At 36.7% G+C, this 19,801-nt stretch overlaps 1 protein-coding gene across 1 annotated transcript; it reads right to left on the bottom strand.

Moving 5' to 3' along the window:
- Window positions 1-2,381: 2,381 nt before the first annotated feature.
- Window positions 2,382-19,134, bottom strand: LOC145782145 (GATA-binding factor 2-like). The gene is made up of 5 exons (XM_082593900.1): window positions 18,794-19,134; window positions 12,007-12,852; window positions 10,540-10,685; window positions 5,213-5,338; window positions 2,382-4,564 (listed from the first exon to the last, which is right to left on the bottom strand). Exons 1-5 carry the CDS (start codon window positions 19,068-19,070, stop codon window positions 4,166-4,168), a joined length of 1,794 nt encoding a protein of 597 aa, XP_082450026.1. The 5' UTR covers window positions 19,071-19,134; the 3' UTR covers window positions 2,382-4,165.
- Window positions 19,135-19,801: the final 667 nt, after the last annotated feature.

Raw genomic sequence — 19,801 nt, forward strand, 5'->3', positions numbered from 1 at the left:
GCCATCCTGTCTCTTTATCGCCACGCTACGAACCCTAACCACTTGCTCCACTCAAGTCTGTGAGCGAGCAACCTCGGCGACTGAAACCGAGACACCCATTTGTACGTGCCGCACAACTCCTAATGAAGACCAATCCAACGGTGCGGCTACCGGGGCGAACCACCAATGGAGCTCGGAGTGGAAGAACTCCCCAAGACTCCAAAGTTTCATCTTCGACACCAGCCCCCACCCAACCGGAATGCATTTGCCAAGGAAGGCCTGAGTGCGGCTCAACCGCCTGCGTACTGGCGTCGGACTATTCCGCTCCAACGTGCACAAATGGGGGATGGCTTCATCCGCGATCTGTGAGTGTGGCAAGGAGGAATAAACCGCAGACCACACAATCTGTAACAGCGCCATCTACCATGCGCCAAATGGTATGCGTGAACTGCAATTCATGGCTGCTCGACACATCTGCTCAAACATCTAGACCGCGTCGCCGCCACTGCCCAAGGATGGTAAAAGGCAGAGCCCCTCGACCCCTGGAGTAGCGAAGAAGGTTCAAACAAAGAAGAAGTCTAAACTCTAGATGAAGTCAGATGTATTTTTATTGTAGCATACGACTCCTGTGTCTACTTGGATAAATAGACCACTGCATTTGCTGATCTCAAATGTTTTGACTGGATGCTCCTGTCCAAAACCAAAGAGTAGAATAACGTTCAGCTGTGTGTGAAGTGTCTAGCAGAGAAAAATGGTTGGTTGGTTTTGAATTTTTATCCTCGGATTGACAAAGCCTTGATAGGTTAGCCTATTCCTGGTAGTTTCGCATAGGCTACTTGTAGAGGCTCTTGACACAGGGCCGGTTACCGAGATTGGCAGAGTGAAGTTTTCCGATTGTTGAAATGTTGTTGCCAGGGAATTCAAGCGCACACCCCGAGAGTCGAACCAGCGCCGCTTGATCTTGAGCCGGGCGCGTAATCACTGAGCTAACTTGGCGGACGAACATGTTCGCTTCAACGATGTTAAACTGTTCGATAGGATATTTCTCATGAAATTTATTACTTATTTGTTATTTCAGTAGGGGAAACCTGTGTAATTTGAACCCCTTAAGCAGGATTTGCTATAATTTCTTTACAACACAACTTTTTTTTGAAATTGACATGTTAACAACTTGAAGACATAAGGTACACACATGAAAAAAAATATTGGAAAAAACTGTACACAAGGGTGATTTAAAAAAAAGTCGTAGGCTACCCTGGCCCAAATTACACATGCTCTGTGTAAAATGAACCCCCTGAATGAACCTCACCCATGTGTAATTTGAACCAGTATTTGTTTCTATTAGGTGAAAGCTTATTTTGCAGTAAAGAAAGGAAGTATTCTAACTTAGCAATTTCCTAAGTTCAAAGTTCTTATGAAACATTAGCAAGGAGTGATTTGGGTAGTAAAAAGTGTGAAAAGTTGACACAAGAGGGCACTAATTTAAAGCATCCGAAAGAGCAAGTTTCATCGCCTCTTCTGTCCATTTGCGATATTTTTCTTTGACTTTTCTTTCATCTCGAGTAGACATTTTAATCAAAATAAATTTTACTTTTTCACAGAAATATATAACATAAATGTCGAGTTTTGTCACCTATAATAGTAGTTTTCTACCACAAAGATTGGTGATAAAACTTTCAATAACATTGCACTTCATTATAAAAGTACCTGTGTAATTTAAAACCCTGGTGGTTCAAAATAGTCGGCTGCATAGCCGAGTGGTGAGACCACTGGAACGGCAATCGAAAGGGCGCCGGTTCGACACCGCTCAAGAGCATGCGGCTGTATCTCTGGCAGGACACCTAAAGGTATGCCTGAAGGTGAACACGAAGATTGGCTTCCTTGCCTTCCCGTCCACTTAATCTAAATCTTCAACCACCGGGTGTAAGCCTGGATACGACAAAAAAAAAATCAAATTACACACATGTCACATAGATTACTATTTTCGCTTTTTAAACCTTTTAAGATGAAAATCAAACAAAAACTTTTACATAGCTAGGTGGCCAATTCCTTGGGTAACAAATCCTCACATTTTTTTTTGAAAAACATTTTACATCCTCTCCACAATTTCTTACGCCATGACCGCAGAAAATTACATCAGTCTACCTGAAAATGCTGAACTGCGGCCTAACGTCAGTGTTCAGAAACTAGTCGTCGCTAGTGATGACGTAAGTCAGTCAGTAAGGTCATGTGGTTATTGCAGCTGTCCAATAAAAAACAGATTTGAAGGAAAGTGGTCCAAATTACACATGGTATCAAATTACACAGGTTTCTCCTATATTGCTGCGTCATTCTGAATTTTTAGATCACGATGCCGCATTCACACTTCAAATACTTTCCCTCAATCCAAATCTACTACTGTACAATAGTAAGGTTATTGTATTGCGAACAAAACACAAACATCTTTTTATAATCGTTCAAATAAATAACGTTTGACAGTCTTGCTCTAAATAGACTAACTCTTGCAAAACGAGGCAACAGATTTCGTCAAGGTCTGAAGGGCTCCTCAAATATCATATTACTCCACTATCTTTGCTCTCCATTATCTTACTCTTACATGCCGCTGTTGTTAATTTAAGCTTACACAACGTAAAATGACAATTCTGAACTCTTCCGAGTGTGCATAATTATGATATTCAAGAAACTCAAACATAATTTCGGAGCGTTGTAACCTTTACAGGTTTCTAACGTTTAAATACAACAAAGAAACACAAATTCAAAATAAATTTCATAATGTTCTTTGCCAATTGGCAAAATCTAGTATGACGTCGAAAATGTTTCAACATGTAGGCTACATAACTGCAACACTTCAGCGAGTTATATGTTATCTTCACAAATTTTCGATTACAAATATAAAATGAAATTTTTTCAGAAAACTTTTAAAAAGAAATTAAGTTAGGTCACAGGGGATCTTAAACTTTTTTTTAACGCGGACCTGTTAAAAAAAATTTTGGTTTGCGTGGAGCCCCTTTGTGGCCAAGTCCGAGAAACTGTTTTGATCAGCATGAATTGGACACAACGCAATAAAATTAAAATGAATTGGTAACAAAATTTATGTTTTATTAAATTTAAGAAATAGCAAATGCAGATTGTTTTTCAATATCTTTGATTTAATCTCATTAATGTGAAGAATGCTGCTTTTGTCTTCAACAAGAACATTAAATTGTGGCTTCGTGTTTGATAGGGCTGATAGGATAGTTGTTCGAACTTAATCTTTTTTCTTTTGAAAAATTTATTCCATTTTTGAAATTATACACTAAGATTTCCATTGGGCTTTCATGGACCCCCTAAAACTAGTTCGCGTACCCTTTGGGGGTCCACGGACCCCAGTTTAAGAACCCCTGAGTTAGGATGTAATGCTTGCTCATTTCATATAAAGTTACACCATTATGGGCACTGATATGACATGTGTGACATGCATGACTAAAATATTGTAGTCAATGATCAATCCAGTAGCCTGACCTGTTCAAGCGAGGTTGATTAACTTTGATTTGAGTTTATAACAAACATACAACTTCTTCAAGCCTAATAGCCTACCGAGTTTCAGAATTTTCAAGAACTTAAAGAAAAGTAAAATTGGTCTTGCGAAAGTTGCTATGACATGCTACGTTTCACACGGTAGGCTACGTCACGGCAAGAACCAAGAACGATGTTGGGCTGGGAACAAAAATGTGATTAGGCTTTGCCAAAGCAAACATGTTAGGCTACTTGAATAGAAAAATGACCATAAAGTAACAATATTGTCACTACATTTGAAGCAACGTTTAAACAGTAGACTAGTAATAAAAATACGTTATGTTAGACTACGACACATTTTTCATAGGTTTTTGTGTTTCAAAGGGTAGCCTACAGACAGTGGCCTACTCTTGCTCCGTGGCTAAGCAAGAGCCCAAGCATGTTTTGAACATCGAAAAAACACAGTAAAACAAAAAAGATCAAGTTAAAAACAATAAAGTCTATCATTGTTACAAAATGCGATGAAACACACTCTCCGTTGCGCCCAGTTTAATTAGCCCTTCTTTGGACAAATAGTAGGTTGTCATATAATGACTCTGTTAGCTTGCTCAGTTCAATGAGCTTGCTCAATTTCAAAAACGAGCAAACCTTATTATAAGCTCCTTTTTTCACCAAAATGGCTTCTCGCATTTCAACCCATTGCATGTACCATACTTGGATGATTCAACCCTAGAGTTAGAGCTCCAGATCCTGTCACTGCGGCAGCAGGGTGAGGTGGGTGAATAGGGTGGCGATGTTGCGTTGTTAACATGGGATGGCTTCCCCCGAATCCGGTTGTTCCAGCAAGAGGATGGGTCATATGAGGATGGTGAGGGTGCACGCTTCCAAATGTGTGCATCTGACCAAATGAGCCGGAGTACGCGGCGGCAGCTGCCGCTGCTGCTCCAAAGCCCCCTGGATTTTCAAAGAACTTAAAATTTGTTGGATCGAAACGAGGATCTCGGCAAACAGAAGATTTCTTTAATTTTGTCGAAATTTTTCGGTTTCTAGTTTGAATTCCTTCCTTTTTCATCGTTAGTGGACGATTGATCTGTAAAATTTGATTGGTTTGATAAGGCTTGCACGATAGCCTACTAGGCTACCTAATGTAGGCGAGGCTATAACTGATAGACAAATACAATTTAAATTTCGGTTAAAATCTGCACAAAAACCAATAAGTTTATACTTTATTTTGTGTTTCCGACTGGAATAGTCTGCTGGAAAATAATACTTGCTATGACAAAACAGGACTCTAGAAAAAGATTGACGCGACAAACGTTAAAGCATGCTCGAGGTTTGACTTGTCATGATGAATCGCTATAGGCCTACTACACCCTGGGTGGAGGTGAGTGGTGTTTTTCAATAACCAGCTTAAGCCGGGAGTTAAATAAGGATCGCATGAATAGACAATATTGTTGTTAAAATTTCAAACAATAATTTTATTTAAATAATATACTGAAGAAGCTGTCTTTACGATGGCGAAAGCTTTATCAATAAGTTATTCTAGTTTTCAAACCGTACTGATTTTGTTTACTTGCAGTGTTATGTTTAATTGTTCGGTTGTATTCTAAATGAAGGATACTTGTAGCAAATACCTTTTTATCCTCAATAACATTGAGGAATCAGAACAGAGGTTGAGAGACATCAGCGTCCATTTTATTACTAACAATAATTAAACAAAAAAAACTTTTCGACTTACTCCATGTAGCTTGAAATAAAGTCCACAAGCATTACAGACAGGATCTCCGCTTGCATTTCGTCGCCACAAGGTGGTGTTAGTAGTCGCACAATTATTGCAGCTGGTTCCTGCTCGTCTCGCCGCTGACTGGAAATGTAAGAATTTTTTGTTGACTTTTTTGTGCAAAGGAAATATAGATTTGTAGCAAAATGGCCACGGTAGCTGAACCAAAACATTTTTATGCTTAAAGAATTGTCGGTTACTTTGAAAATAAGTTTCATCAGTAGCCTATAGGGTATATTTCGTAGGATATTGTATTTTTTAGCAGAGAACTATCAGATTGATTAATCTCAACCTGCAACACCGACTTTTTTAAGTGGAATATTCTTTATAGCCTAAACCGAAAACAAAAATAACTGAATTGACAACTAGGCTACGACGAAGCCAAGCTTATCAATATTTCACACTTTGAGGCAAAATTTGGTTGAACGATTCACAATAGTAGGCCTAAGCATTTTCACATTTAGTCACTTTTATTTGATTTTTCAGTATCTTGTATTTTATTCTAAACTTTTAAAGCAGTGAAAGTTCATTTTTGCAACTCAGCAGTGAGTAATGATTTTTTTTCTCCTGTCAACTTCAAGATAGTGTAGACAAAAATGGAGTAGTTTTGAATCGATAAACTTGTGTGATTTGGTGTAGGCTACTTTTATAAAAACAGCCTTTTCCTTGCTGTAACAACAAACTTATTATCAGACGAATCGAACCCTCGGTCGGCTGTCAAAGATAAAGGGAAAGTATAATGAACGATATGAAAAAAACACAGGACAGACCACATTGTCATTGAAATGGCTTTTAAGCCACCTTTCTATATCGCTATATCACGTTTTTTGTGTATTCTATGATCTAGTAGGCTAATAGAAGAAAGTATTTGCTGCGGTACTGTTTCAAAACGACTAAAAGTTTATTGTTACGATTTTTATGTGTTGATAAGTTACACACTCGACACAAAAGAACTTGTTATATTTTGTCGCTTCTACCCTTTTCTAAACTTTTGTGTTATGTTGACATCTACGCTATTGTTTTTGCTGTGATGGCCAGAAATAAAAAGAACAGTATGAACTGAATCTGTGTTTGTGTAATTAGGTAAGCTTATTTCAAAGCAATTTAGACCGCTGAGAGAGAAGGGGGCGAACTGAAAGCATTCTCACAAGAAACAAACCAAGTAGACTGCGTCTTGACTTTTCTGTGAAATACGTTTCAACACATCTTTGGATTCCTTTTGTTTACAAGGTAGGCTATACTACGGTCGCACGGGACCGCACTAACTTTTTAGTCACTCAATGAAACTATTACTACGCTTAGGCATTTTTGCCTACAGTAGGCTATTTACGCTGTGTAGCCTACTTATATTGTACACTGACGCAAGCCAAATAATATTTATGAATATTCGCATCATTTACAGATGCAATTTCGATCATTTATCTTGCTGCGAAAATGGCTTGCTGACTAGGCTACTCCTGACAAAGTTTCTTAACAGAAATCGAAGTGTTTCCTGAAAAATTTTTTTCCATCACAAAATGATGAAAAGCTTTGCAATTTTAATTAGCCTAAGTCGTGAAACCGTTAGAAGATATTTATCTTATAGAATATTTTTCTAAAAGCAAATCACATCTCTTATCTCTTCACGGTTAACTATCTTCCAAACAATTTGACAATCCACATCCTTGTCATAAATTTATCTTTCCTCTTAAGGTATTGCTACGGTAGCAGCAAATTAAGCACAGAAAAACATTCAATGTGCATGCTTTGGTGCATGTTTTAAATTAAATGTACTAAAATTTTCTTAACACCGACCGATTTTACTTTCGCTGTTTCTTTTTTGCTGCTTTCATCAAGCCTTGGGAAGAAGCAAAATACCGTGAAAAGCAACATCAATTTTTAATTATTGTTTTCTTTTTCTGACATGTAGCAAGCAAGCGACCTTACAAAATGAATCTATTTCAAAATGAATATATTCATCCACAAACTGTAGCCAAAGAACTTTTTAACAGAACATGAAATATTACAAAGATTTCTCACACTTTTTAAGCAGGGAAACTATTTACAAAATGTATTGCAAAATTTTCATAAAGCCCACTACTGCCAGCTGCAACAAAATAAACTTTATACTGAAACTGTTTTAATCATGAGCGTAGCTAGCATGAGACAAACTGGTCAGTGGCAAAGCAAGTGTAAACACGGCACCTTTCTGCCCACGTTGTTATAAGTTAGGTAAAAAAATGTGCCCAGGCCCTTTTGCCTCCACGAGTTTTCAACGTTTTTATGCTTTTATTTTTTTTTAGTCAACATTCACAAACTAAATTTATCCGACTGGTCATTTTCGCATCAAAACCAGTGCATTTAGAACACAGTCAAATCCCACGTTTTTGAATTTACTCCCTTGATGGGGTAATTTATCATTATAGAGGTGTTGTATATTTACCTCGATTGCACGTTGCTGTTAGCAATTTAAGTCACACTTTACAGTCAAATCAAAAGACATTTACAGTGTTTACCTAAAAACCATTGAGATTCTCAAGCCAATTTAAAATTTCTAAGGTAATTTTTCAGAAAATCCAGTGAAGCTTATAAATCATTCAGTAAGCTAGAATTGTCGAGAATAATCAAAAATGTGCCAGGCTGCAGCTATAAAAGTTCTATGGGATTAGTAACTTAAAATTAATTAAACTACATATTTCTCTGTAGCTTATAGTGTGATTGAAATTTTGAAGTGAGATTGCCGATTTAGGTCAACGAAACAAGAACGTCTACCACGAAGGAAAAGCAAAGATTTGCACATTTCTCAAGTGTAAGAGGTCCTTTTAATGGAACAACGTCTTTTTGTGGCTTCATATTTAATGGTCCTGTCAGACAATTACCTCGCTCTGTCATTTCTGTCAAAATGTTAAGTCGATTTCGAGAACTAACCATGGGATAGCATTATTTGCTCTTTTCGTAGGCATTGAGAAAAGTAATTGATGCCTTTGCCTTTAGATAGCATCTATATGAAACCACTAAAGCAGGCCTTTTCCAAAAGAAAAATAATTTATCATTGTTTGTTCGTTTTGGCGTATCTATACGTTGATTTCAGGAAAAAAATAGCAGTTTTGGACCTCCATGCATTAACTTTTGTTTCAAATACACAGTAGGTGCGATAATACGATAATGATTCTTCTGCTGAAGCTTTGTACTAGGATAAGTGCATTAAAAAGCAAGCACATTTCATTCAAGGCTGCAAAGAATGTCATTTCTAACAGCGGTTTAAAGGCATGAAAAATTTGTTGCATTGAAGATTAAAAAACAAAGCTTCACCTGTATCTACAGACCTAGTATAGACGACAGATATTGTATTTATGACGTAACGCCAATAACAAAATTGCAAAGCATAAAGAAACAAAAGCAATAATCAGAATTACCAATTACGTGCATGGGAAAGAATTGCGAATAAATCATTGCCATTATTAAGGGCAGTATGGCGAACGATCTGACACAAAGTGGAGGTGCTTGATCGTTTTTGGCTGATCTTTAACGCTTTTTGCATCAAGCAACAATCGACCTTTCAGTGACCCTTGGCTGGCGTACAGGTCAAAAGTCGCTTGTGCCTTTCAATCGGAAACGCAGCTAGTCAAAATGCCGACAAAAACAAGTGTTTTGTGCTGTCACAAATACAACTATCACAATCAATGTGTTTCCGTAAATAGATCTCAAACCGCAGAAAACGTTTAATGCGATACTCGATTGCCATGGAAGGTAAAATTCACACGTTTCTTGTAGCTATTTTAAAACAGATTTGCTGCTGAGCTCAATGGAACTACCTTTGCTTACTACCATTTCTAAGGTCTGACCATTTTTGTTAAGTTTTTTTGCTCATTTTTGCATTCGAAGCCAGGAGAGGCTATTTTATTTTCGCAATATTCTGAAGGTCAAAATGATTGTGATTGTTCGCTGGGACATTAATAAGGACATTGAAAACACATTACCTCGTTTGATAAATGCGGCTTTTCAGGTAAACAACTCGTTCTGAAAAGTGAGTTTCCATCCTTAATTTTTGAGAATAGATTTTTTTTAAATTGGCATTTTTTCTACTAGGCCCGGACTACCAAACTGGGGCCGTGATTGATCCAGTTTGTGGGGGTATTTCTTTTGACTAGCTCACCCCGTTCAAAAAGAAAAAAAATATTATTTATACAAAAAAAACAACATTATAATAACAAAGTTACACATTTCAGTCAACTCCTCATTTCTCCGCCAAACGTTATCTTTTTAAATGAAAACTTTTCATGATCGTCTTTCAGAAGAGTGAAGTGTCTGTAACTTTTAAGTATTACAATTAAAAAAAGGGACCTTCAAAGCCTTTTGGAATTAAAACTAAAAAAAAATGAATAATTTTTTTTTTCGTAAAAAGAAAAAACAGATATTTTCGAAAAAATTGTAAAAGCTGAACAATTGACTAATATTAAATGAGTTACTAAATGAACGCTCCAAAAAACCGAGACAAAAGTGAAAGGGTGTATTCTTCACTTTAGTTTTCAGACATGAAATCAGCTAATGTTTATAAACCCTGACTTTCTGATAGGGTTCCATAATGAACAAAGTGAATTTCTCGCTTGCGAGGGTCTGCTCTCACAAATGACATTTTTACTGAACATAAGATAGGCCATAAAGTTTCTGAAAGAAAGTTATGCCGATAAGAAGCCATGGCTTTTCTTTCGCCAGTCCTGTCGGCCTTATACAGGTCGACGAAAGTACGAAAGTTTTTTCATGAAAGACCGGATATTTGTGAGAGCAGACCCTCGCAGCTACTGTACATTGATTGCATTATGTTTTTCTTGTTTGTTTGTTCAATGTTTATTGCAGTTTTCCGTTGTCTCATCTTCATTTTTGCAAAGTGAACACTGTTAACAAAGTTTGAAAAAGAAGCTTCCTTGAAAGTAAGTTAGAAGAAAAATGTGCGTAGGCTATATAGAGTGTTAGATATATTTTTGTGGTCACATTGTGTTCAGAAGAGATTCTAACTTAGATCTTCCACCAATGGAAGTTAAGTTATTATTTTTCTTCCAGCCACGTCCTTCTTGTGTTTTTATCAATCGCAGCAAGTAAAGTGACAATAGGCCATTTTAACTTGCTGAAGCATTTTCTTCTGTATTTTTCAATATTGTAACTGAAACAGTTGTTCGTATTTGCTGTATCATTATCTTAATAATAAAGTGATGAGCTCTTTATTTCGATATGATATTTTTACCCATCTACAAAAGCTTTAACATGAAAAAGCAATTGATAAGAAACGAATGCTTGTCAAATCTCACCAATCTTTTTTTTGGCTTGACTAAGGGCCTGTTTTGACCGTTCATCTTGTGGTACAAGCCGCAGGCGTTGCACAAATAATGTCCTGTCCCGTCTCTCCGCCAAAGGGGTGTGGCTGTTGCTCCACAATTGACACACTCCCTCCCTTCTATAAGATATTCGGAATACAATATGAGTTTTACTTTATCGTCACAAAAATAACCATTTAGAAACACAAATTAGTAGAGAAGTATGCAATACGTCTATATGAGCTATACAGTATTTTGAAAATATAGTAGCTGAAGAAAATACTTAATGTAGCCTATGCCTTATGCTAGATGATTATAATGTTTTTTGAAAGCCTTTGAAAGCAATAAGCTTATTACATCAACTTGTTGGGCTATTTTTGTGTTTATTATTATCTATTACTATGTTGAAATGATGGAAGAATGTTTAATCTGTTATACTGCTAAGCAGTAGCGTTAACAGGGGTCCAGAGGATCCGGAGAGGATGCTTTTTAATCTAGGTCCAAGATGATTTTGAGGGCTCGTAACCTTACCAGGGGATCCCGGAATGAAGAAACCACCGCTTATCCTTTGGATATTGTGTTTTTTAGAAGTGTCTTGATTTGGGCCCTAAAGATCTCATTGGTACCGGGCCCAATTTATCCTCTCAACGGCCCTGCTGCCACGTGTTCACTTAGCAAAGCACACAAATTATATCGACGACTTTCCTGTCACAGCTTGCATAGCGATAAAAAAATTGATCAGCAATTTTAATACAAACTGTGAAAGACAGATCAACGTAGGAAATGTCAATCAAAGCTTGTCCTGGTTTCAAATCACAGCTCGTTTGATTGCATTAGAATTGCTCACCCACAAGGTCATAAAAGGAATATGGATGATATGTCGAATCTTTTGTTTGGCGTGATAAATCTCATGTAACATATAGACACATGACAGAGCATGCTAAATGACAACAGAATATCTGTAACGCATTTTTCAACCCCTTTTAAACAGCTTCCACGTATTGACAGTAGACTATTACTTTTCAAGTAACGTTATCATGGATGATTTTGAGTTACCTCAGCTATTGTACATCCGTAACGTTACTTTACGTGTTTGCCATCTTACATACACGAACATGGATGAAATCGGTTAATCGCACAGCGGCTAAAAAAATTAAACTATTTTATTGCATCGTGATTGCATACAATTTCTATGTCCCAAACAAATAAAGTTTTTGCAATTTTTCAATGAAGCTTGGATTAGTAATCTAGGCCTGGACAAAGATTTAAGAATTCAGCGGGATTTAGTTCCCAATCTGTGGGACTTTAACTGAAACCCTATACCGAAATGAGATTATCAATCACACTTATAGCCTAACTCTGTAATAGAGAATTGCTTGTTGTTACATTGCTTAGAGCAGTTTCAAAAACTAAGCTTAGTTAAAAATAAGAATGAAAATTTCATACCGGTATACAATTTACCTGTGCTGGATCTGTTTTTTGACTTGTTCTTTGTCGAATATGCAGCTAGCGATGTAAGCTTGGTGTGATCCTGGTTGAATGGGTGAGATGGGGCTTCATTGTTGTATCCACTCGCAGTTGAAGCCATGTAGGGGTAAGAGTAAGATAACATTGGAGCTGATGATGTTGCACGAAGTGAGGAATCAGTTTTTGCATCGGGAAGAGTTTGGTGGAAAACTTGCTGGTTTTGCTGCTGAAGCGCTTGCTGAGAATGTTGATAAGTTTCCATTGGCGACGCAAGTTGATTCGAAGAAGATTGCTGAGTGGAGTTTTGCTGTTGTTGATGGGTTTGGTGATTGGAACTTGCTTTTGACACAACGCTAGAAGGCGTAAGAGGCACTCCGCTTGAAACATCATTATCTTCTTTTGGTGGAGTGGGAAAGACGTGAAAGGAATTTGGGTTTGAGCTGGACTCGGTGGAAATTGGAACCTCAGCTTCATTTGTCATTGTTGTTCCACAGGACCTTCCAGTAACCGTTTCAATGTTTTCAGTACATTCACTCGAAGAACCAATAGTTGACGATTCACTTCTATGATTTCTGCCCTCCATTTTGATAGAAAAGTCAGCATTTTGAAATGTGGAAGCCTCAATCGGACTTTTAGCAGTAATTTGAGAACTCCAGATGTTGTTTTGCGAAGTTATAGTTGAAGCACTCGGAAGAGGAGCAAACACGGTTGACTTGGAAGATGCTGTACTCAGCCAGGACAATCCCGTAGAAGATCCTGGAGAATTGCTGTGATTCTGATGATGAAAATGTGAATTCCGGACCGCGCATGATCGTTCTGCTTCCACTCGTGCCGCTGCAGCTGCAGATTTAATATGAGAAGAGTATCTCGATGAAAAAAATGACGAGGAACGAGGTAGCAACGATGAGTGGATGTTGGTGCGAAGAGGAAGACGAGATGAAAACACATCGTTGTTGCACCGTTCGTGATCAACAAAAGCATCACGAAATAAGAACTCACAATAATCTAGTTCACACATATCTACCAGACTCTTAACAGCCATGCCAATATTTCTAACGCAAAAAATGTTGGTTAATTTTTGTATTGTATTTATGTTACTTCGGCTAATACTTTGTATCAGTCTGGTAAACGTAAATAAAATAACTTTGTTACTGTTCATTTAATTTTGTGCATTTTGAATAAAAGAATTTTAAGTTTTATTGAAAGCTTTTCTTTCTATTGTTGTACTGTGATGCAGTTTAAAATTATCTAGCACTTAAACAATCTTTATTTTTTATCCGTAATGTTTTTCACTAACAACTTTTTCTTCTTTTCAAAGAATATATTTTGGAGTGAAATATCCTGCCTGATTATCTTTATCTATCAATTTAGATGGTTCATTTTTTTTATTTTGCAAAGAGTCCAGCATCTCCATTTCTGATATTAATTCAACAATTTTAATGTCTATTATTACGTTATTTTGCTATGTAAAACACAACAGAAAAACGAAACGTTTATTTTTTTACTAATTAACTTAATACAAGTATTGCTTTTGCAAGCAGTCTTTACAAATTACAAATCACCGTACTAAGTGGCAATAAAATTGTGAGTGTAAAAAGTTTCCTCAAGCTCGCTTGACTACTTGTAATTGCGCGGCACTCATCAACGATCGCTCCTATGTAGGTTTCCCAACTTCCTGTTTACCTTTCTCTAATAACTGCTACCGACAACTAATCAAATCAGTGGATGACTTGATGAAGAAGTGGATGACTTGTCTCTAGTTTCTAACGCGTAAGCTACTCAGCGCCAATAAAGAATGCATGGAAATTAAATGATTGTCTTGAAGTTTAATGGTTGTGTTGGTTTCTCGGCAGCCAATTGCAGCAAGAATTGACAGCGATGGACACTATGTTTCGTCCATGAGGCTGGGCTCGTCAGTATCGCACCACTAATTCATGCTACATACTAGTGAGTGTTCAGCTTTGTGCTGATAGCCAGGAAGAACGCTCCTTTCTTCACGGTTGTGTTGGGTGATGAAATTTCTTGTGCTATCGTTTTAGATTATTAACTTTACGACTAGGTCTACCTCAATCAAATTAAGCTCCCAGAAATATGACCCTTATTTACAGGAATGTTATTTTCTCTTCGAAAGTGTCATGCAGCATCAAAATTTATCGCTTTAAGACGATTTTAATCTAACCACGTTTGGTTTCGAACTAGTGTCCAGCAATCGGGGGTGGGAATGGGGTGGGAATTGTTGCCCGGTAGATTGAACATTGACTTGCAGGTTCAATTTTTGATGTGGGGTTGTTTACAAAATGTTTTTTTGTCTTGTTTCACTACGATGTTTACACAATAAGAACGTTATAAATTGATCGATCATGGTACTAACTTAGGCCTACAGCCCTACACCTTTATCCTATGTTCTTTTTTGTTCAACTGGCGTTTATTTGTAAATTGCCTAATTTATTAAGTTAAAGCTTAATGTTCACATAGCCAACTAAAAACAACGTTATGGCACCAACTTAAATGAAAATGGAAAAGTTAAATATGTTGGTATATTAAAACCGGCACTATTGTTATAAATGAAACAAGTTTGAGAAAGTAAATGAAGTGTGACAATAAAAAGGAAGGCAATAATGGGATGGTACAACTGGCACATGGCCATAAAGAAACCACTCCCCGACAAAATAAAGTAAAAACTGGATACTGTCTTGTTGATGTTTGAACTTGTGGCAGTGGGCCCATTTCAACTGTACCCTGTCCGACATATGCTTTTGGTCATGTCGCTGGCTATGATCAACACAACTTTGCTTGAAAAATGAATTTTTGGTATACTGCTACTGTAAAAGTAAGATATAAAAAAACATAACAAATAGGTCTTTCTACATTTTGACAATTACAGGCGAACTGTTCGGATTTTGTCACAATGAATTTGTAACAAGGTGATAGAATGATGTTTAACCGAAGGTGTAACCAAAAGCTGCTATTTTTGTTTATTTTTACAAAATATTCAGAAATGAAAATCTAACATTTATCAACCCAATATGCACCACTTCCCAAAAGTGGACATTCACAAAGTGGAAGTTATGGTACAATAGCTTATTCAAAAACGGTTTCACAACTTCTTTAAGTCAAAAGTGTTATTCACTCAAGCTTTTTTGCTTTGACATTAAAAAATATTGTTGATATATAACAAAAATCAATGTAAAATCCTGTCTGTTTTTTACAATTATTTCTAACATTTTCGTTAAGCAATTTAACTGTTGTTTCTTCGATTTAACTTACAAAATACCCCGAAGGTATGAAAGAACCAGTAGATGTCAACAAATACAAAATGTATCATAACAACACTTTGTGTCAATCCGATTTTCTGAGCTCTGCGGAAAGCCTCTGTAAGCACTTTCAGAATTTACAATGTTTCGCCGTTTGCACGGAAAGTTCATTTTTCTTTTTACAATGCGTATTCATTTAAGAGCAAATAAAATGGACGAAATCTCATGAATTAGCCTACTTTGGTTTATTTATACTGTATGATCAATGATCAGACACACGTAGGGCAGGCTATGTAATAAAAAAGAAGATATACTTTGACGCTACAGTGCTACAGAAGTATCAATTTTCTCATGATGCAAGGCGTTAGTCATTTAATTGCAGTTGCTTTTATTTCTAACAAAATGAAACCCTTTGTTAGAGAATATCTTGTAAATTACGTTTAAGCAGGTGACAAGGTCACAAAAATTTCGACAGTTGTCAAGAGAAATCCGCAGAGATAATGTCCATTTACGCACGTGTGACATTTAATCGAAACCTGCTTCTAACAATGACCCACAGATCGACACTGATATACCGTGGATTAAAAGATACGAGGCTAATGGAAGGAGACCCAACTTAAATTAAAATCTTCCATGAATCAATATGATTTGTTGATTTTAAATGGAAGTATTAATAGTTGGTTGACTAAAGTTTTTGGCAGAAAGTAAAGTAGCTTAGTTGAAAAGGGAAAACCAAGGGATAACATTCATGCAAATAAAATGCTACAGGATTTTGATGCGAATTGTTGTATACCAAAAACGTGTCAGTTTTTAGATTTAGCTTGTCGGAAAATTGCGACCTTCTGTCTCCCATCAGTTTTAGCTCCCAAAATCCAAAGAGCTTGGATGTTCCCGTCACTTTAGTCTGTTTTAATCCCGTTTTTGTCAGTGACAGTAACAAGTGTCATTGATTTAATTCATGTTTATGCCGATAAAATTAGTATTTTTTTAAATGCACAGAAGTTTTTTTCCTTGATATTGCATTACAGTTATTAAGGCCATAAGAACTCAGCTTTATTGTTACGAATTAGTGCTTATTTGTCGTAATTTCGTCTCATTACCTGGCATTGTAAAGTAAGTTTTATATAATTCTTACAATCAACATGAAAACTCTTTCTGTGCATTAGAGTGTTCAACTAAACGCTGCACCCATATCAGGACAAAATTTATTTTATCAACAAAAAAAAATTATGAAAACGATGAATCGAAACGTTTCAAGCGACCTTAAAAAATCAGTTTTGAACTAAATGAAGAAATTATTCACGGTTTTGTATATGCCCTAATGCGACATTTGAAAAATCAAATCATAATAAGCAAAATTGGCATATTTGCCACGTTCTAGAATTCAGGGGTGGGGAACCTGCGGCCCGCGGGCCGAATGCGGCCCGCGTGACTGTTCCATGTGGCCGCGTCAAAATTTCTTTGCCCAAAATATATTGAAACAACACTGCTCAAAAAAGAGTAGGCTCTGCAGTCTGCATTCTCGGTATATTGCGAATGGCCTTCTATGACTAGTTAATCCATCATAAATGGCCATTTGTAACAACAATGTGTACGTCACAATGTGACCGTCACAATGTGACCAGTTATTGTTAATCGGTCAGTTATGCCATTCGTGAAAAGTGTTTTGCAGAGTAGACTACTTCTCAAATTAGCAAATTTTACGTTGTATAATGGCTTCTGGAAAGAAAAGAAAGATTGGTGATGAAGGCAGAATGTTCCAGAAAGATTGGACAAAATTTCGAAATTTTTAGTGACCCGCCTGTGTTATTTCTCATTTTATGTGGCCCGCAATACTAAAAAGGTTCCCCACCCCTGTTCTAGATACTAATAAGGCAGCTTTTTTAACGTCCCGGTGCTAACCAGGGCCGGATTTAGCTGATGGGAGGCCCGGGGCACTTTTAGATCGGGGGGGCCCCCGTGCAAAAAAAATTTTCGCGCCTATGGCACGAAAAACCACCTCTACGTCTATAATAGCATTAATCCAGCACTGCACAGCATTTTGCAGAAAATTCAAAGGCTAAAAGAAAAAAATAGCACACAAAAATCACACTTATTTCACGTAGGGGGGCCCTTCAAAAGTCGGGGAGGCTGGGGCACCTGCACTCTCTGCCCCCCCTCCCCTCTAGATCCGGGCCTGGTGCTAACACCGTGTATTATTGACGCAAAATATAAAAACACTTTGAAGCATAATCTTAACATTTTGCTTTTAAGCGGAGAGGAGATTTCCCAATCACTTGCACCCTGGCTGTTAAAAATTAGATCTACCTTCAACTTATTCCAACGATGGAGGCAAAGTTGCAATAAAATGTTCTAAACAACTTTCAGTAATGTTAAAATCGTATGTTTTTCATAATGCATTTGCTATTATTGCATATTTTTATTCTTCTTTAAACTTAGCCAGCTTTTTAGCAATGCAATGATTGATATAAAACGTCTTGATAACCCTGATAAAACCATGCCCTTACACAATAACACAAAGGTTTTAGGTCCACTTTTCTATACACGTTTATTATAAATTTCTTTTCTTTCTTTACCTTGCTAAGATGCGATCTTCCGGAAGTAATTTTACACTTTCTAAGATTACAGAAATCTCTCAGAAGATTTTTATGAGTACTGCATTTCTTCCAGACTTTCCACCTGGAACTATCCATTTTCTTGTTACCACTGTTGTCCACTTGTAAATGAATTTTTTACTAGAAGGATTAAACTGATATACTGTACTGCATATCTAATATAATTAATTTATTTAATTGATTAAAATACATAGGATTTCCTCGCTGAAAGCGAGGAAAAATCTCAGATCTGCATTTCAGCGCGATTTTTTAGGCTAATTATCCGCAAATGGGCATGATAATTCTATCGGTGTTTATTAACACTGAAGTATCTTCTTTTTATCAAAATTTTATCTTTTAATGCTGTTAATCTCATTCATTTCAATCTATGATGTAGGCACAGGATGTGACTGCAGCATTGTGAACCTGGTTTGTATCATGGCTCTTCTATTTAGCCAACGTTCACTCATCGGTCAAAAAGGTTCAAATTTATATTGCATCATTATTAAATAAATTTAGAAATTATTCTTGTAAGAAATTTGTTTTTAGTACTTAATTTCTAATTTATTTATTTTTTCAAACTTTAGGTTGGTACAACGCTAAAGAAAATTAACCTCATCCGAGCAGTATTTATTGTTTACTAATGCAAGTAATTGCAAAGAGTTAGTTACGCTTCACAAAAAGCAAACAAACGTCATAGCTGCGAAGACGATAAGAAAGGAAAAAATCTAGCAAACACACAAATTTGTGCAAAAAACTTTTTATAGCCTAATTCTCAAACAAGTGTCCGCTTTTTCCGTACAATTTATCCTTTTTTTGTTAATATGAAACCATTGTTAGCTTATGCAAGTTTAATCCACCAAGTTGAGCACAAGTTTATTTGTTCTTGAAACCAAAAAGTTTTATTTAAAAATGCAAACAAATACCTCTTACCAGTTAAGCTTCTTTGATGTGCACGATATTGCATATTTAAACCGTAATATCCGGCGGCGCTTTGTCCGTCAATATGGTGTAAGTACGCATCAACATCATCAATGTACCCTGTTTCCATGTACGGGTTAAGAGCAGGATGATGAGATCCAGTGGCGGTAGAAGAAAATGGTCCAGCTCCTCCTGCTCCTGCTACTCCTGCAGTTTCTGAATAATGAGACGATGCTGGGATTCCTGGATGGTGAGCAAACCATCTGTGCTGTTCAGTTGAGGGAAGCATGGTATCTTTAATCAATTGCAGATATAAGCACAAGACTATAATTTTTGCTCACACTTTACTGGTTTTTCTAGAACATCTCTAACTTCACATCTGCATCAAATAAAAGGTGAAGCACATTTAAATAATGAATAATCGTCACGTCAAAGATAGGAAGCAGTTTTAAACCCCGGATAAATCTGTAATAGTATACCTACTTTAGGTTTAACGTCGGTTAATAAGCTTTTAAGGCAAAGTTAAGCATCTCTTACGTATTCAGCTGTTAGGTGATGATCAAAGATGTACAAAAATGACAGAAATGTCACGAAATGTATGAAGAGAGATTGGGAAAGGGAACTCATCGGAAGCATTCTGGACGTGGGTCAATCGCTCTAAAACCTATATTTTGTTGACTTAATATTTCCTTTCCAGTCAAGGACTTGACGTTTATGACGTCATTTCTCGTTTGAAAGCACGTCATTTCCGACATATTTCAGTGCATGGGTTCGATAACAGTCAGACATGTCCATGGTAATCGATTACGTCATTTTTTGTAAAACATTGACAATTTACATCATCTTGACTACACAAGTCAGACCAGTATTAGTCAAGTAAACTGTTTAATTTTAAATACTGGGTAGTTTACCGCTGCCTAATTCGTCAAGAATATTAATTTCTGTGCTATGTTGAAATGGCTGTCTTTGTTCTCTGCATCAAAAATGGTATATTCACTGCTTTCTAAAACCACACTGCTA

Source organism: Aplidium turbinatum, chromosome 13, assembly GCF_918807975.1.
Source record: "Aplidium turbinatum chromosome 13, kaAplTurb1.1, whole genome shotgun sequence".
In the NCBI taxonomy this organism is placed as follows: Eukaryota; Metazoa; Chordata; class Ascidiacea; order Aplousobranchia; family Polyclinidae; genus Aplidium; species Aplidium turbinatum.